This window comes from Thermobia domestica, chromosome 16 (genome assembly GCF_964235325.1).
Source record: "Thermobia domestica chromosome 16, izTheDome1.hap1.1, whole genome shotgun sequence".
NCBI lineage: Eukaryota > Metazoa > Arthropoda > Insecta > Zygentoma > Lepismatidae > Thermobia > Thermobia domestica.
Window position 1 is genome coordinate 32,275,116 of NC_137469.1, and position 18,688 is coordinate 32,293,803.

The 18,688-nt window shown below is 37.3% G+C and overlaps 1 protein-coding gene across 2 annotated transcripts in view; it reads left to right on the forward strand.

Moving 5' to 3' along the window:
- The window catches only part of Dscam2 (Down syndrome cell adhesion molecule 2), a 558,607-nt gene that overhangs the window by 52,956 nt on the left and 486,963 nt on the right, over nucleotides 1–18,688 (forward strand). For both annotated transcript variants that reach the window (XM_081742257.1, XM_081742256.1), the window contains exon 2: nucleotides 10,708–10,869. In XM_081742257.1, coding sequence (XP_081598383.1) covers nucleotides 10,708–10,869 — 162 coding nt within the window. The remainder of the gene's footprint in view (nucleotides 1–10,707; nucleotides 10,870–18,688) is intronic.

Here is an 18,688-nt window from a genome sequence, read left to right on the forward strand (position 1 = left end):
TAACGAGATCTGTATTCTGTTTAAAGATGTGGTATCCTTGATAGTAGACTAACTTACAACTCAATGTTGTACAGCTAGGTCATATACCTGACAGGAAAAGAATATACCATATACCTGACAGGGAAGAAAATTCACTATGAAATGAAGCGCTTAGAGGATAAAGGTATTATGTTACATTTTTTGAAATGTTCTATTCTGGCGGTTAATGCACGTGTTATATATGTTAGTCATGTTACGTAACACATCGATTACTGAGTGCTCGTCTGAGTGCAGAGATTTAGAAACGATGAAGTGGGTATGTTAACGGACAAAGTTGTGAAAGTTAATTTTCCAGAAATGTGCAGTTTGTTATATGGCACCTTTATCTTCTAACCGCTTCAAATGTATGTCACATTACTTGAGGATAGCTCTTGTGTACAAAATAAGCATGATCAATAATGGATCTTCATTTATGTATGATGCTTCAAAATAAAAGAGGATCTTGTGTTGAAAAACTATTACATTTCTTAAGGTAATGATAAATCAAAACTACAGTGTGTACAGTTTAAAACCAGCACTGACATGTATCATCATAGGTATTCTGCCATTATGGCAGGTCACTTTCTGCAACTGAGAAGTTTCCATGCTCTAAGGTCTTCCGCTAACCTCTTCGTCTTCACGTACGATTTTTTTGTTTTAATATCGTCCATTAATTGTAGTCTTCTTCGCCCCCTCCCTCTCTTTCTTACCACCATATCCTCTATCACGTCCCTCATGCTACAGTTCCTTCTTATCCAATGTCCCAACCAGTTTCTCTCCCTCTTCTTAATAATGTTTAAAATTGTTCCTTTCTTCCCTATCATTTCTAACACCCTCTCTTTCGTTTTCCGCTCAACTCAGCTAATTCGCTCCATTCTTCTTCACACTCACATTTCGAAAGCTTACAGGCATTTCTCATCATTTTAGCATTGTAGCCGATAGGTATTGTAGCTAAAATTTTGTTGGTATATTTTTTATATCTTGGTTGTTCCATTCTTGCATTTGCAGTAGAATGAGGTGGAGAGCAGAAATCTTGTATTGTCGAAATGGTAAGGAAAGGGAAGGAGAAGAAGACAAAGAAGGGAAAGAAAGAACAGTATATTATAACATTTATGTTATTTGTGCTTGCTGATGATTTTAGAATCACATACTATATAGCAAAGACACCTTGCAATTGTTTAGTAACACTTGTAAAAATATATTAAAATGGATATAATCAGCGTACGCAAGGAGGGTTTTCGGATTTTAACCCCCATTCCCTTGATAAGATATAAAAAATAAACGTTTACTATATTAACATGTGTACAAAAACTCTTGAAATAATGTGGGAGGTTGAACCCCTCCCCATTCTTGACGAAATTCTGCGCACGCTGTTGGATATAATAACTATCGGAGTTCACAGTACAAGCAAGCAAGCGAAACGTTCCTAAGAGGGTACCTAGTGCGGTACCTAATGGACAAGAATGGAAAAAATTGTGCTTAAAGTAATTTAAAGTGATATTCAGGTAATACACAAACAATAAAACGATACGTTTTCCGAATGCAAAGCACCTGGCGATACAATGACATCACCGAAACATGCGTCTGGTTTCACTGTCGGTGTAAAAGAGATTTGAATATTGTTTTTGCACACTTTTCAACACATTAAGTGACAAGGTGTAGTACAGATTTTCACAGATAGAATTTTTCGGCCCAAGCCCAATCCAGCCCCACCCGTACTCGGAAAGATTTGGAGACTTTTGTCCCGAGCCCGATACGTTCCGATAAGCAAGCCACCGCTTAGCAACACCAAATATAAATATTGCATTGTCTGTAACTCCTTTCATTCCGCCTCTATGCACACGAACTTCAACATTTGGCTTTGTTTCAATCATAGTTTAACGTAAGTCAATAATTGTTAAAGAAATACAATTAATCGAGCAGAGCCCAGCTCGACCTCAAGAGAAAGCAATGTCGGCCTGAACAAACGAGCCATGGTCCAAAGAAATACCAGAGTTGGTCCACTTAAGCTCGTGCAGGTCTCTAATGTGTCGACAACGATTTATTACATGTATTTGGTACACCGAGGTGATTGCTTTTTTTTTTTTTACCGAATGATCATTTACAGTAGTGTTGCTTTGTTCCCGAATTAAGTGCCCATGTTTCGTGGGATCTTATATAATACGAACATTGCTTATTTAGCCACTGTTAATTAAATTTTTCTAAAACCTGTACTGTGCTGTATGCTAAATTATGTGTAGAGTATTGGAAATAATGATCTTTCGTGAGCTAATTAACAACTTAATGAGTGTATCTCAATTTTTCTGCTTTACACTTTTCCAACTGTCGGGACTTGTAAGTCCAATTTTCGTTGCTCATACATTATTTCTCCTGTGTGGGCTATAATGTCGAAGCCTATCCCCCTGACGAGACTCCTGAGTCCCCTTTCGCTTCAACGTTGTTGAGCAACAATAGAAGCAAAATGTATTTTTATATAGTCTAATGTACCCTCAATTTAATATAATTTACTCTCAAATCAAAATTATAGCAAGAAAAATATAATGCAGTCTGAAAAGGGTTAAAGAACCTAGTCACTTCAAACATAAATTATATTATCGAACATGTAATCTTTGCCGATACTTTTCTAAATACTATAGGAGTTGTAGTCTCAATTCTTTACAGAATATGGAGTGGAATGATATTTAATCGGCTATTTAATATGTTTCTGTGCTTTTTTCAGTTTTAGCGGTTCACTTTGAACGAATCGAGGTATTTGAAGCATGGGTATCATTATCAAAGCTTTGGTCATCTTTGCTTATACTTTTTCAAAGAGGGGGCGCGGTGGCTCAGTGGTAGAGCGTTCACCTCCGGTGCTTGAGGTCCCTGGTTCGATCCCAGCTCGCGCCGTGTGGACTTTGTGGTGTACAAGCATCGTGCTCGTGGGTTCTCTCGGGGTTCTCCCGTTTCCTCCCACTTTCTTCATTCCACCATTTCATTCATTTCTCATCATCACCGTCTCCTTTAGCCTAACCGCCATAACCGTTGGACGTAAAATTCAAATATTTCATTTTCTCCCAAAGACTGTAGTGAGCTGTACCCTAAATTATTGTTAAAAATATAAGAGTACAATGATCTTTAATTGATTATTTAAGGTTGGTTTAAAGGGACAAGTTTTGGCGATAGATGTCACTACAGTCCTCGTATCTCTCTTATGTAGTTTTCATCTTTCACGAAAATTCACGATTTCTCTTACAATTCACGATTTCTCTTGTTGCCTTTGATAGTTGAAGTCTGTAGTTTGAAATTTGTAAGAGAAATCGTGAATTTTCGTGAAAGCAAAAAATACATGAGAGATACGAAGACTGTGGTGACATCTATCGGTAAAACTTGTCCCTTTATATCAACCTTAAGAAACATTTGTGCCTACCTGGCGAAACAGGTGTGGCTGTTTTGCCTACATCTAAGGAGAGAGAATTAATTATGTAAATTACTACAGAACAGGGCAAAGAGAAATAAGTATAGAATTGCTGGCAGGGCTGTAGAAGAAACAGCAGTACACCAAAAGGCAGGCTTCGCAATGATTGTATTTATTGTAATCGTCTAGTGTCTAGTTAGCTGGTCTAGTAACTCACTCGAGTGCCTTCGATGCACGACCATCCGGGTTCGATTTCTAGTTTGAGAGTCTTGAAAATTGAACCCATTACAGGTGTTCAGATTTCACTTCAAATTTCTAGATATCGTCATGTGCTCCTTAGCGACACTGCCGACAAAGAAAGTCAATACAAATACATCAAATAATCGACTCCTACTGTAAAAAAATATCTTAACTAGATCCGGATAGAGATTTTTAAGTTACATTTTTTATTAAACAAACGTTAATATTGTACCTTAATATACAGATGGTCCAAAAAGTCCCCGTACTCACAGTTTTGAGAAGAATGTTAGTATAATTTTCGTTTTGTGGTTGGTAACACTGTTTTACTTGTCACAGACAACACTGTCTCGTATTTCTGCTTTCAAGTATTGTTTAATATATTAAATATCTACGTTCAAGGACACATGGGGCATTTCGGTTGGGAAATCTTGGTTGATGTGAGTGGTCGTAGTTACAAAGTTGCGGAATGGTTATTTGCACGAATGAACACACGCAGTGCAAACAATGACACTAAGCAATAAGGACTCAACTGATTGGGAGAAATGTCCAAGACAAGCCGTGTAATGAATGTACGGGAAGCATCCTTCTGTGAACACAGCACACGCACATACAACTGTGTGCACGGCATAGCACACGCAAAGCCCTTCACAATTTTCTGGTCCTGATAAGAGCCACAGTGATTTCAGGCGTCAGAAGAAAGCTATCGTAATGAGGGCATACATTGCCGGTCGTAGCCAAATAGTCGTTAACGTAAGTAATTTCTGTGCCCGTGATTTGGAGTTCAATTCTCGGTGGTTACACTAAGCTTACAATAGTCTGGTCTCGTATAGTATCTGTCTGAAAGAGAACTTTAAAAATTCTAATCAATCAATCTTTATTCAAGTATCTCCTAAATTACATCACGGTTACTCACTATAGGGTAGTAGCCGTGAATTGATCATCGACTTGTAATCCAGCTTCCTTGCGGGTAAAATGGGAAATGGCCTGTTCTTCGCAAGACGATATATTTATGAAGGTCTATTCTCCTACTAACTGCAAAATATTCAAGTCCCGGTAAGGTTCTGCACCCTCCTAAATACTAAAACCAATTCTTCATAATATCGGTATGACATGACAACAACGCAAAGCAAAGAATTAAATACAAGTAAAAGATCGGAGAAAGAGCTTGTTGGAACGTTGGAACCACATTAAAATCTTGTTTCGTTCTAACGTACAGCTTTCACTCTATTGTAATTAACGTTGCAACCGGAAACTGTATATATATCTACTGTTTTTGACATGAATGGACTGCAATATTCCCTCATATTGGAAGCATCCTTTAGTAATAAATAAAACCACATGCTTTGGCACAAGTACCACGAAACATCCAACGGATGCCGTCACCGATGGAACACGAAGAGGGACCACTCCACAGGTTTCGCCTCCAAAGACTGGCTATAGAAATATACACATCTCCAGGTATAATATAACAGTTATAAACTGGTTATATCCTACCTATCTCTCCAAGTTGCAACGGGCAGGAGATATCAACCCTATCTCTGAGCTGCAACGGGCAAGAGATATCAACCCTATCTCTGAGCTGCAACGGGCAAGAGATATCAACCCTATCTCTGAGCTGCAACGGGCAAGAGATATTAGCCCTATCTCTGAGCTGCAATGGGCAAGAGATATCAACCCTATCTCTGAGCTGCAACGGGCAAGAGATATCAACTCTATCTCTGAGCTGCAACGGGCAAGAGATGTCAACCCTATCTCTGAGCTGTAACGGGCAAGAGATTCCTTTAAACCCAGCTGCAACGGGCACGGTCATTCTTAACCAGCAATCCTCCAATCCTCCGAGTTGCAATGGGCAGGAAGACCCATTAAGAAAGAGACTTTCTAGAGAACTACTTAATTTGTAATCTTGTATATAAACTGTATAACATCTTTCATAATAATAACAATAAAAAAAGGTTAGGGAAAACCTGTGTGCCATTACTCTAACGAATACATTACAGGACGGTAAGAAAGGAAATTGAAGCTTATTCTGGTGGCTCAGGATCCATATGAAAAAAGTGCTTCTCTCTATCTCTTATTGTCTTTATTCCGATACGTACTATCTGTATCGACAAACAAACGGACCATTGGGCATAGCTATTCTGTACAACTTCCAATACTTACGCATAGCACAGTTTGGAACTTTAATAAAATTTCTAAAGAATTCCAAAGAAGCCGTATTTCACTTTCCAAAATTTGGCAAGAATTTAAAAAAATGATATTAGACAGAGCATTCACGTATGCTATAAGATGTTACTTCTCCTGAGATCAGCAAAGTCAAACGGGTTTGGCTCAGTGTCGAGTTTGGTTCGAGAAAAGACGAGTGACTGTTCGTACTCGTCAAATGATGTTGTCGTTCGGCATCTATAGTTCGTTTCTTCAACCGAAGCGTAGTTCGTATATAAAGAATGTTGCCCTCTACGTGTGGGGCTCGTGCTATAAGTAAGTCATCGTCCGAGGGATCTTGCACAAAACACCCACGATAACTAAATGACCAACCAGAACCCTCATTTCAAACAACTGACTTCACTTGTCAACTTTCACGTGGAGTCTTAGTTAACACAGTTTCAAATTCTGTCATTTAAGTTAGTGCTCTATTTCCTGTTTCCAAGACCAGTTTCCTTGTTCTTACATAGCCTGACTTTTTTGTCATATTAGTCATAGTATTGGGAAGAATAAACAGCCACAGTAGGTGTTAAGACGTTGCAACACCGCAAAGGCAGTCAAAAGAGGCATAGAGAAAGGAAGGGATGCTGTTATAAAAGTCAGCATGGGAACTTGAAAGAAATTTGCCGCACTTCACTTCAGTTGAGTAAACGCACTATACCAAACGGCGGGAGGACAATTGGGGACCTGTTTGAAAGAAAGAAATAGCACACTCCGGTTCTAGAAAGAAGCATTAACAGCGAGGGCGGCCGATGTTTGCTGACCACGCATTATCCCAAAATCACGAGTACCACATGTCGGCTAGTAGATCCTCGCCCCTAAGAACTGCTGGAGTTTATTGTGTGTTAACCAAAGATTTCCATGCCAAGTTTTCTAAGTATGACCATACTCGAAATCTATGTGCGAAACTAAATCTTTGGCAATATTACAACATATATCCGTGTCTCTTTTTCTTTTTATTTCTTGTTTAATATATGAGTCATAAGTCTTGAGGAATGCAAGAAACCACACTAGTGAAGACTTATAGTTTTGTATAGGTTAGGATGTGGTTTTTGCTGTTGGACGAGAAATATGGTTCAAGTGGAAGAATAAGTTTGATGTTTGAAGAAGAAGAAGGAGGAGGAGGAGAAAGAGGAAGAGGCAAAATAGCCTCTTCTTCTTCTTCTTCGTTGGTAGGGGGTTTGTGGAAGTAGAAGACGGAAGAAGGGAACACATCTGTTGTTCGCTCTGTTTGATCACCAAAGTTTGATTGCATAGCTGAAAGCGCGTGCATTCACGCTCGCTAGAGCATGACAAAGCTCCTATGACAACCATTGTGTCCGTTGTGGTCATCCACGCACAAATAGCCCCCAGGATGGAAACAAGGGAAAGAATATATTTTCAACATACCATCACTTACGTTATATAAATAGACTATAATTTTTTAAAAAATGTACATTTCTGGGTAAACAAGGAAATTGTGTATTTTCATCTGGAATGGCTTGTTTTCTTCTTCGTTTTGCCAGATTTAAAAGTTGGCTGTTTTTCTCAATTGTCAGTTACAGTCTTCCTCGTCTAGAAATGTAACGTATCCTAAATTTTTAATGTCTGAGCATAATCCTCTTACAAATACTAGCAAGAGGACATCCTCTCGTTTGAGAGAGAGATGTTTATGAAAAGCGGAGCCAAATTTTACAAATAAAATATTTAAAATATGACAATAAAAGAGTAAGACCATGATTTACGATTCACCTTGGTGTCTACCCTTACGTAAGATAATATAAAGGCGACCAAGAAAGTTCTGTCGCTTTTTATGGAGGTCTGTGTTCAATTTACCCGCATATCGTGAGTTCTGAGGGCGTGCAAATGGAGATAAGGCGAAAGTCAGTTGTTGGTATGGGTATATGCAACATACTACTTGGTTATGGTAGTTCAGTTACACCGTGATTTTGCGTAAAAACAGAGTGAACATGGGACCTCCACAGAGCATCATAAGGACTCGTATGCTATACGAGTTCAGACTGGGGTCAAACGCTGCTGCAGCGAAGCGGAAGACATGTCAGTCCTTTGGTAAGGGTGTCGTGACTACGCGGACAGTGCAGCGGTGGTTTAACCAGTTTAAGGACGGTGACGAAACATTCGAAGACGCACTATGTGCCGGAAGACCAGCACATGTACAAAATGTAGATTTTCAGGCAGCAATTGAGGCGAACAGTGGCCAGTGATAAACTGGGACTACAATTCTGTGTGAGTGGCAAAACCATTCAGCAGCACCTGCTTCAACTTGGGAAGCACTACAAGTTGGGTCGATGGGTTCAACACGATTTGACTCCGGGCCAGAAAGAAACGCGAGCAGACACCTGTTTCTTTGCTGTCTCGTCTGACGAAGGAGCCATTTCTGGACAAGGTGTATACATGTGATGAAAAGTGTGTAGAAGCTTGATTAGCATCCCATGAACCGGTTCGAAAACAACCGAAACCAGCAATGCACCGGAAGAAGATCCTCCTGAGTATTTGGTGGACTGCTCGCGGCATTCTGTATCTGAAACTGGTACCAGCTGATCAAAGCATCAATGCAACTGTGTATTGTCAGCAGTTGAGCCGTGTTCAAGAGAAACTCAAAACTCAGGAGCCAGCACTTCTGAATCGCTCCACGTTGCTAGGATGACCCGGAACACCGTTCTATTGCATCCGTTATACTCCCCGGACATTGTATCGTCCGATTATCATGTGTTCCATTCCTTGGACAATAACTTTAGAGCTCAAATCTCTAGTAGAGTTGCAAAATGCACTTGATACCTTCTTTGCTTCACGGCTCTCCATGTTCTACCGCGATGGAATCCATGGCCTTCCAGCAGAAGGTCGTCGATGCTGATGGGGACTATTTTTAACCTTCCAGGTACGGCTTAGGGGACATATCGATGTTTGAAGGTGGTGGCTGAAAACGCGACAGAACTTTCTGGTTACCTTTATATTAGATAACCGAAACTAACGAAAACGCTACCATAAATCAACCTTATTTAACTGTAACTATCTAAATGCATATCTAACCAAAGCTTACCAAATGTTTCTGCAGTATACTGAGAAGAACGAAGACAGAACAATGGAGAAGAGGGAATAAAGATAATCATTACTATCTTTGTTAGTAAGGAGTAGGAGAATGCCTATTAACAGATCGAGTGGTTTTGATTTCTTGTAGACGAAGTATGCATACATAAAGAAACATGAATAAATGTACCCAGCCTAAATAGGGACATTTCTATATTTTTATGTGACAAGAATGTTTGAGGTGAATTTTGGAGCTGTAGTGTAAGTGCTAATGAAGATATTAGTATTAATTATTACCAGTGTCGTATTTAGGGGGGCTTCCGGGCTTAAGTTCCCCCCCCCCCGAAATCTTACTACAGTAAAGTATATGAAATATCTTGCAGAATTTTCACATTTCAGGCAAAGCCCCCCCCCCGAAAGTTAACAAAGCCCTCCCCCCGAAACAAAATCGTAAATACGCCACTGAATATTACAGTATATACTGTATATGTCTTGTGTCCATTTGTATTAGAAAAGTAGTGTGCAACTTCAGTAGATAACTAAAGGGAGCTTCGCATCTTAATTCAACGCGCGTATCAACTTCATTACCAAAGCTTGCTTTAGCTAATCGAACCTACCCTTAGCTAAATCCAACAAAAGCGACCTTTTAAAAGGAAACGCTTCCAAATACAGGTAGACTCGCACAATATACATATCCGGAGGACTTTTTTGGACTTTCCACATGATTAATAACTGTCCGCCACAATTTGGTTCACTGTTAAAGGAGAATGGACATCTCCACAGGATTTCCCTTGTATTTTAATTGAATGTATCTGTCAGACGATAATTTATATTGTGATAACGGAACTCGTCACATAATTATCTTGTAAAGAGCCGGAAAATGTCCGGAACATAACTGGACATTTTGGTTTCCACAGGATGTTCAAGGGACACGTTCACTAGGAAAATGAAACGTCACATGGATATATCGATGTTCTGGCACTAACATAAAAAGGGTATTCCTTAAAGAACGCAATTTTGGAAATGCCCACCATTTCTTTTGTAGTAAGTTGGCAACACTGAACGTTACACGATTTTCATCTGTTGCCTTTGTGGTTAGTAATTACGAAGCGCCGTATAGAGCAAAATCGTCATCTGTTTTCCGTACGGATAGAAATGGAACGCTTCATGACGGAACAGCGTGTTATCATAATGAATACTTACTACAAATGTGATGAATGTTGTGCAGAGAGACTGGTGAATCTTGTGCAGAGAGACTGGTGAATGTTGTGCAGAGAGACTGGTGAATGTCGTGCAGAGAGACTGGTGAATGTTGTGCAGAGAGACTGGTGAATGTTGTGCAGAGAGACTGGTGAATGTTGTGCAGAGAGACTGGTGAATGTTTGATGATGACAATCATGCCCTATTCGGCGTTCTGTTACTACTAACCACAAATACAACATATGAAAATCTTGTAACGTCCAGTGCTGCCAACTTACTAGAACAGAAATAGCGGGAATTCCCAAAATTCCGTTATTTATGGGACACCCATTACTTTGGGCGTCCAAGAAACATATTTGGGCTGCTTGAGCAATCGGCTATACAGTAAAATAACTATGTTCATGGAAAACGCTTTCGAAATGCATACAAATTATTACAAACAGGGTAATGTGTCCGCATGTAAAAAAAAAAAAAAATACACTATGAAGTACACGTAGAATTTTCCAAGTATAAGTTTTGATATTGCCTTCAACAAATCCAATCCAAATACAACAGTAACCGGTCAACTTTAAATGCTAAAATTTTAATCTAATATTAATGCAATTCTTTAAATTTCTCTTTTCCAGTGGTGACTCAAGCATACAAAGTAGAAGCTCGTTCTATGCCAGCGTTGCGAGGCTGTTCTGCTCTGCTACGCTGTATTGTGCCAAGTTATGTAAAGGAGTTTGTGCGTGTTTCATCGTGGGTTCAGGAACCCTCGTTCTACATCTACCCGTCACTTCAAGGCGGTAAGCACTTATTCATTATATATTTCTCTTTCCCCCTATTCTCCTCCTCCTCCTCTTTGAGTATTACTTATTTAATAAACTTTCAATTTATTGCCGAAAAAACTTTCCAAAGTTGTTATACCAACAAAAGATGAATTATGGCTAAAGGAGGGTTCGGTAAACTTTGTGTTGATATAATTACTATACATGGTTCGAAATGAATTACTCTTTTTTTTTATTATTTCTTCTATTAAGGTTACAAGTATTACTTCTTCTTCTTTACCTTTTGAAGTAAAGTTCATGAACTTGTAGAGGCAAATGCTTTGAAGATAAGTTTTCGTTCTTTATTTTTGTTTAGCCGTTCAGTAAATTGCTCATTCAAGAGATTAAGTACTTTAACTAGACATGAAACACTCTGGAACACGTTGTACGTATTCTCGAATCCCTCTAGGGCGTAAAACTCAAAGAGATTTCATTTCATTTTTCATAACAATGTTTGTAAGTTACAAACTTATTATTATTTTTTTTTCAAATTAAAATATTTTACCTAGCAATATAATTGCCAAGCTAGTTTTTTTTTCCTTTTAAGAATAATTTTAGAAATATGTTTATAATTCGCAATATCGATTTTTAAAAGTACTCTTTCAAAAAGAATTTCTTTTTTGGCTTTTATTTTTAGTTGTGATTTATGTACTCGTATTAATATTGATAGTTAAAATTATATTAAAAGCTGCTTTTAATAATAGAATTTAATTTGAATGATTACCATTGTTTTCTTCAAAATGTTTCTACTCGTGAGTTATCTTGTTTTGATATAAACCCATGGGAAAAATTCCATTTTGTGGGATTTTTCACATTAATTTTTTAAGTAGAGGTAAAGAAAATTTTTATCAAAATTAGCAGCACGTATGGGATTGTTTTTTTTTTTTTTTTTTTTTTACATTTTTTTCATCGAGGTCATAAAAATTTTCTATAAGCGGGAAGTAGGTTAATGACGCTTGAATAAATATGAAATATATGAGGTACAATCAGGGGCGCCCGAAGATAATTTTCTAGATGGGGGGGGGCATCTCCCTGGTTGCCATATTACGTCTGGTATTTAATATACGTGGTTTGCTAAATTACGTATACATTTTCGTGAGCCAGAGGGGGCTCCGAGCCCCACCCTGCCCTCCGCTTCGGGCGCCCATGGGTACAATGGAGAGAAAGGAAACAAGTGATTAATTGATTTGTATTTACATTCTACATCAACAGTCAAGGTATGCAAGACGAACCCTACGTCTGAGATGGGATATGACCACTGTTGTGCGTTCTATTCGGGACCCGATGAAACAACAACACGCACTCTGACCGCTAGAGTAAGAAGAGAATTCCGGCGGGAGTTCATGTGGTTCGGGATCAACGTTAGTCAGTAAGTCCCATCTCATATAGCCTTGCTGCTGAAAGGGACGTTAATCTCGAAATCAACTTAAGTAAGAAGAGAACTAGAAAGAAAAACCGTTCAGTATAATTTGTGACTGTAAGTTAATGTTAATCATGCTTTGTGCTGATAGGGCTTCATTTTTATTAGTATGTTCAATACCGAATCCAAGCATTTCTGCATCAGTATGCTTCTTCAAAATGTAACGTTACTTCTGATATACGTATTATTCAGAAGATGGAGAAATAGGGTTTAGATTATTTAAGTTCTATCTCTGGGGAGAGAGTTGTGAGAGGGATCCTACAAAAGTATTTCAAATTCGCAATCTGTAAAACTGGATTCTAACAAATAAGTTAGTTTCATTTCTTTTCATTTTTAGTGATGAGACATTCCTTCGGACTTTTTGACGGGGGGGGGGGGGGGGAGAGTTCGGCCTTGATAGCGTCAGGCAAAATGTTTAATTTACAACTTATCATAGATACGTAATTATTGCAAAGACAGTATTTGTGCATGCATTAATATTATATAATATGTAGGTTATTGAGAAATTGTAAACATGGTAAAAAGGTCGATAGTGTGGAAACCGACATAAACAGTGAACCATTGTGCATGTGAGGTAGGCAACCCAATCGTTTTTGATGTAGCTCAGGTTGCATACTTCCAGATTATTATTATTTCTTTTACATTAACATTTTATTCTTACCGAGAGTAGAACGGTCATGTTAGCTGGTTCGAGAAGTTTCTTTATATATTTCACGCATTTTCCCGCTTCCCAAGAATCTGCAGAAACATTATTCTCCCCATATGAGGAGAGGGTATTACAGCTAGTATTTAATATAAAGAAGATATTGCAACGATATCATAGAACAATTTTTACGCTTAAATTTACAAGCTGATCTCCCAGAATGTATTTCTAAATATTTTTCTTCAACGTTTAATACTATATATATGTTACAGAATTTTTACAAGATTGTTAGTTTCTTAATATAACGCAAAATGAAATTTTTTGGAGAAAAAATTTTGAACAATAAAACTATGAAGTAATAAAAGGCATGTACTTATTATTTTTTTTTTAAAAAAAAAAGAAAGCAATATTTTTTCCTCGTATCCAAATCAATCTTCTGCTTCAACACACAGGGAGAAAAAAATTCCCTCCAGTAACATACATCCAAACCAGACTTAGGATGCAGTATTCGGCTTTGCTCTCTCTCTATACATATATATATATATTGAAAACTAGATTCTTTCTATACTTTTTATTTATTACTTTCTTTTTTTTTCTGGAATTCTGTCTTGTATCCCCTTGCGTCCTGGTCCTTTCGTTCTCCCTTCATATCATCTTCTTGAAAATGAGTTGTATAGAAAATGGTAGAAAGCAGACAGAGTTCTGATGGTTTCGAGCAAGGAAGCATATCTCCAAGGAGTAAAACCTTATTTCTTTGACAACCATGTCACCTTGCCTCCTTCTCCTTTCATGTTTCTTTTCGCGCCCAACCAAGCAGTGTTGCCACGTTTTGAATCTCATGTATTCATATCTTTCTGAGGTGTTTACCAAGTAGTATGGGCGTGAATGTTAGGAGATCAACAAAAAAAAAAGATACATATATTTTGTACACAGTACACAAATCTACATATTTACATAAAAATGAAAGTTACTATGTTTGTGACGTAATAACTCTTGAACCACCCGACCGATCTCGACCAAATTTTCAACATAGATGAGGTTCGTTCCTGGGATGATTTGTATCATTTCACTTTGGCAGTGCATCTTAGGGGAGGTCGAAGGGAGAAATTTTTTAAATGATCGAAAATTGACGATATTAGTGTCGAATCCATAGTTTCGGGAGTCGCTGAGATGAACAGTGACACCTCGATGCCACTTAAACCCAAATTCAGTTCAACATGAAAGATATTCTCCCCGTGCGAAGAACGGGTATTCTGCTATTGAATAAATAAATGGTCTGTTCCTTTATTATCGAGGGCCTAATAGCCGAATTGTGACTTTCATGCTCTTTGGGATAAAGTGTGGTCAACACATTTAGTCTCCTCATTGTTCATGCTGGCTTTCTAGACCGGAGTTCTTTATTTCAAGTAGATCCTCATTTGTCCTCACGACGCCGTAATATAACACCATCTGATGAGTACGAACAGTGACCCATCTTTTCCTTAACCGAAATACGCCACTGCTTTACTTCGCTGATCTCACGAAAAGTGGTATTACAATGTAGCTAGAGGGGTTGGGCAAATAGTCTATATTTCAGCAAAATAAAAATTATCCAAATTGATTGGGTTTCAGCTTTGTCAGCTATATTGTAACAATAAGGATTTTAATACAAATAAGTAGGCCTAAGTATGGATATCTAACAGCATTATTTTTTTAAAAAAAAGTTCAGAAAATGAATTTTTCTCTATTTTCTCAAAAATACGCATCAAAATTTAGACTCATCTAAAGGATGTCACATAAAGAACATAATTTTTTTAAAATACCCGCCATTTCTGTTCTAGTGAGTTGGCAGCACTAAACATTACACGATTTTCATCAGTTTTGTCGCTAATAGACGTTGAGCGCCAAATAACGCATGATCGTCGTCGCCAAACATTCACCAGTTTGTGCATAACATGTAATCACATTTGTAAATAGTTTTCATTACGAAAACACGCTGTTCCATCGTGAATCGCTCCTTTTCTACTCGTACAGAAATCACATGACGATCATCCGTGACTACTAACCACAACGACAGCAGATGAAAATCATGTAACGTTCAGTGCTACCAACTTACTAGAATGGAAATGGCGGGTATTTCAAAAGTTGCGTTATTTATGGGACACCCTATATATATCATTTTGTTCGGCAGAAATCTATTCATTTGTAGATTATCTCATTATTGGACATTTTTGTTTTCGTGAAACGCCAATAAAATTGTAGAATTTGTGATGTAGAGGGCTATAACTGAGTTGGTTATTGCAGTGATGATTACATGGTTTGCTCAGAGAGAGTAAAATTACCCCCCCCCCTTGCTTGAGCTTCAAAAGTCCACCCCAATGGTATATCTCCGATTATGATCAATTCTATTATAGGATTCTAATATTACCTAAATTCTACTTTCGCTCCTTATGTAATGAATAGGCTCCGGATTCTTAGGTTCGAACCTATTTTATTCCTGTACAGTGAATGCAAAAAATTCGTGTTTTCTTTACATTTCAAGTTGCTATAAGTAGAACTATATCAGTTTTATAGGACCTAAAATGTTCTAATTGGGGGTTTAGGACCTAAAAAATCCTAAATTAGCTTTTAGAACCTATAACGTCCTAAATGATTCCTTATAGTTTTTTTTAACTTGAAAAATACTTTCAAACACGTAGTCAACCAGTTTTAAACAATGCAATAACAAGGTTTCCTTCACACAGCATGTTTCTTTGTAATTTGCGGCTGCAATTGTGAATAAGCGATTGTGAAAACATGCGCGGCTGCGATTGTGAAAACATGAAAAGTGCCGGAAAAACAATATTTGAACATTCGTATTTCCTCAGTGTATCGTTAGAAAAGTGAAGTGATATTTGTGGTGTTGTATAAAATTTCAAATATAAGAAAACTGACAAAAAAAAAAAAAAAAACTACTACTACTATTATAGTACGACAGGTCAAACATATGTTAAACTATATTTCAGCTATCAAAAAAAAAAGTCAAAGGTAAGAAGAGTTTTATTATTTTTATTACGCAGAAGACTGGTTAGCATAAAGCTTACTAAATTAAGGTTACCATTTAAGTATGAAATAGCTAACAAAGTGTTTAAAATGTAGTAATATTCCGTTTTCAGTAATATAACGCTAAAAATCCAAAACGGTGTTTTTGAAAACCTAAAATGCACTTTTTAAAATCCTAATTTGATTTTTTTGGGGGGGACCTAAAAATCCGAAGCCTAGTAATGCAAGTCAATCCCCTTGGGAAGATAATTTTGAAATAATCACTGGTTGCTGAAAAAAAAGATAAAAAACAAACTTGTAGAGCTAATAAAGATACAACAAAGCACAAAGGAAGTGTTACATTAAAAAGTAAAATTTCAGTTTTTCATGGACGAGAAAAGACGTTTTAATAATGAGAAAATCCTTTTGAAATATATATTTTTAAAAAACTTTTTAAAGAATTGTGTGTGGGTTTAGAAAGTCATTTTTAGTAAGTGATTTTTAAAGTTGCAAATCTTAGAAGGTAACATGGAAAAAACAATTCTTTAGTTTTATCAAGTGCAGCGCTACCAGACAGACAAAACGGAAAAACCATACAAAATAAGAAAGGATTGTATTATAATTCGGACTTTACAGTAAAATTTCTTATGAAAATGCTTACATAGCCCTATATGAAAGGGCTTAACTTGCTTAACTGTAGCCACACATGTTTCGCTTTGAAGTTATGCGTGCACCATTAAGTAAAAGTAACAAAACATTATGACAATCCTTAGACTTCCAAGCTCTGCTATGCGCAGTGGCGTACTTAGGGAAGCTTCCGAACTTAAGCCCCCTCGAAATCTTACTAACTATAGTAAAGTATATGAAATATCTTGCAGAATTTTCACATTTTCAGGCAAACCCTCGCTCGAAAATTAGCAAAACTTCCCCCGAAACAAAATAGTAAATACGCCACTGGCTATGCGTAAGTATTGTAAGTCCTGTAGAACTGTTTTGACCGTCCATCTGTCGACAGGTATCACAGTAAAAACAGTAAGAGACGTCGAGATGTGTGTTTTTGCACAGCGTCCCAATAATAGATCCTATATTCTCCATTAATTCTAGTGATGTGAGGCGGAAACTTTTCCGCGGAAAATTTTCCATTTGGGAAAATTTTCCGCTATATTTTTCCGGAAAATTTTCCGTTCTAAAAAAATATCAGTAATCAAGTAACAATTCCTCAGCAATCATGAAATTAATTGAATTCATGTATAGAAATGTTAGAAACTAAAAGATCGTTTAAAGAATCTGAATATTTTCATGGCTCAGACAATTTTCAGTACTATGTAGGAACAAGTTAAACAATTTTTCATGAATCGAAATATTTTCTGCCTTATATGGAAAAATTGAAGAATTTTTTAGGAGTCGGAAAGTTTTCATAGATCGGAATTTTCATAGATAGGAAAATTTTCATCACGATGTAGAAACAAGTGGAAAACACTTTTCATAGGCCTGACAATTTTGGATATTATGTATAGTGATGTTAGGTGTAAAATTTTCCACTATATTTAACTGCACATAGAGCTACAAAATTGAATTTCAGTAGAGGAAAGTTAGTCAGTAACAAATTATAATTTTCCAATTAGCTTTCGGGAACCGGAAAATTTTGTATTTCAAGTTGGGAAATAAAATTTTACACAGTGTTTCTCTCTCTCTATAGAAGAAAATTTTTCACCTCACATCACGGTTAAACAACGATGTAGGAGTAAGTGGAGTATATTTTTACGAATCGGAAAATTTTCATCACTGATTAATTCCCTCTTCAAACCGGAAGTGGTTCAAATTAGGCAATTCCGGTTTCACTGTTTATCCCCATAGAACGAAAATGGTAATATATAGCAAGAAGATTTTTTTTGCAAACGATTCAGGGTCTCTAAGCAACAAACCATAATTCTCCTGAACACTCTATTAAAACCGGAAGGGGGTTAAATTTAATATTACTTCCGGTTTCTATACTGATTTCCACAGAGGAAAACCTGTAAGAGATATCGAGATGTGGTTTTCTGCAATTTGATTCAGCATCCCAAAAATTGTTCCCGGTAGGAATTCATGAGGTTCGAATATCACTTTAAGCTGTAGGACCACGTCTTTTATAACGATGCTCAATGTTATGCTAAACTCCAAATTAACCATCAAACAGTCAATATTTCTCCTGTAGCGTCATGGTAGCACAATCTCTTTCGGTACGGTAAACACATATGAGTCTGTTAGAAGTGCAATGCCTAGAATAAAATTCAAGTTTAGTGCCTACTTTGTCCATTCTTAGCTTATACAACACTAGGTCCTATCCTTTGTGTTGCATAACCTAACAATGGACGACAAATGCCTCTGTCTGTGTGTCACGCTAGTCCTAATATTAAGCAATAACGCTAATAGATGTTGTTACTTGCTCTATTGCTTGCCTGCCTAACACTAATAGATGTTAACTGCGATATCACTTGCCTGCCTGACACTAATAGATGATGTTACTTTCTGTATTGCTTGCCTGCCTGACACTAATAAATGGTGTTACTTGCGCTATCGCTTGCTTGCCTGACACTAATAGATGTTACTTGCGCCATCGCTTGCCTGCCTGACACTAATAGATGTTGTTACTTCTTGGATTACTTCCCTGTCTAACACTAATAGATGCTGATGCTGTTACCTGCTCTATTGATTGCCTGTCTGACACTAATAGATGTTGTTACTTCCTGTAT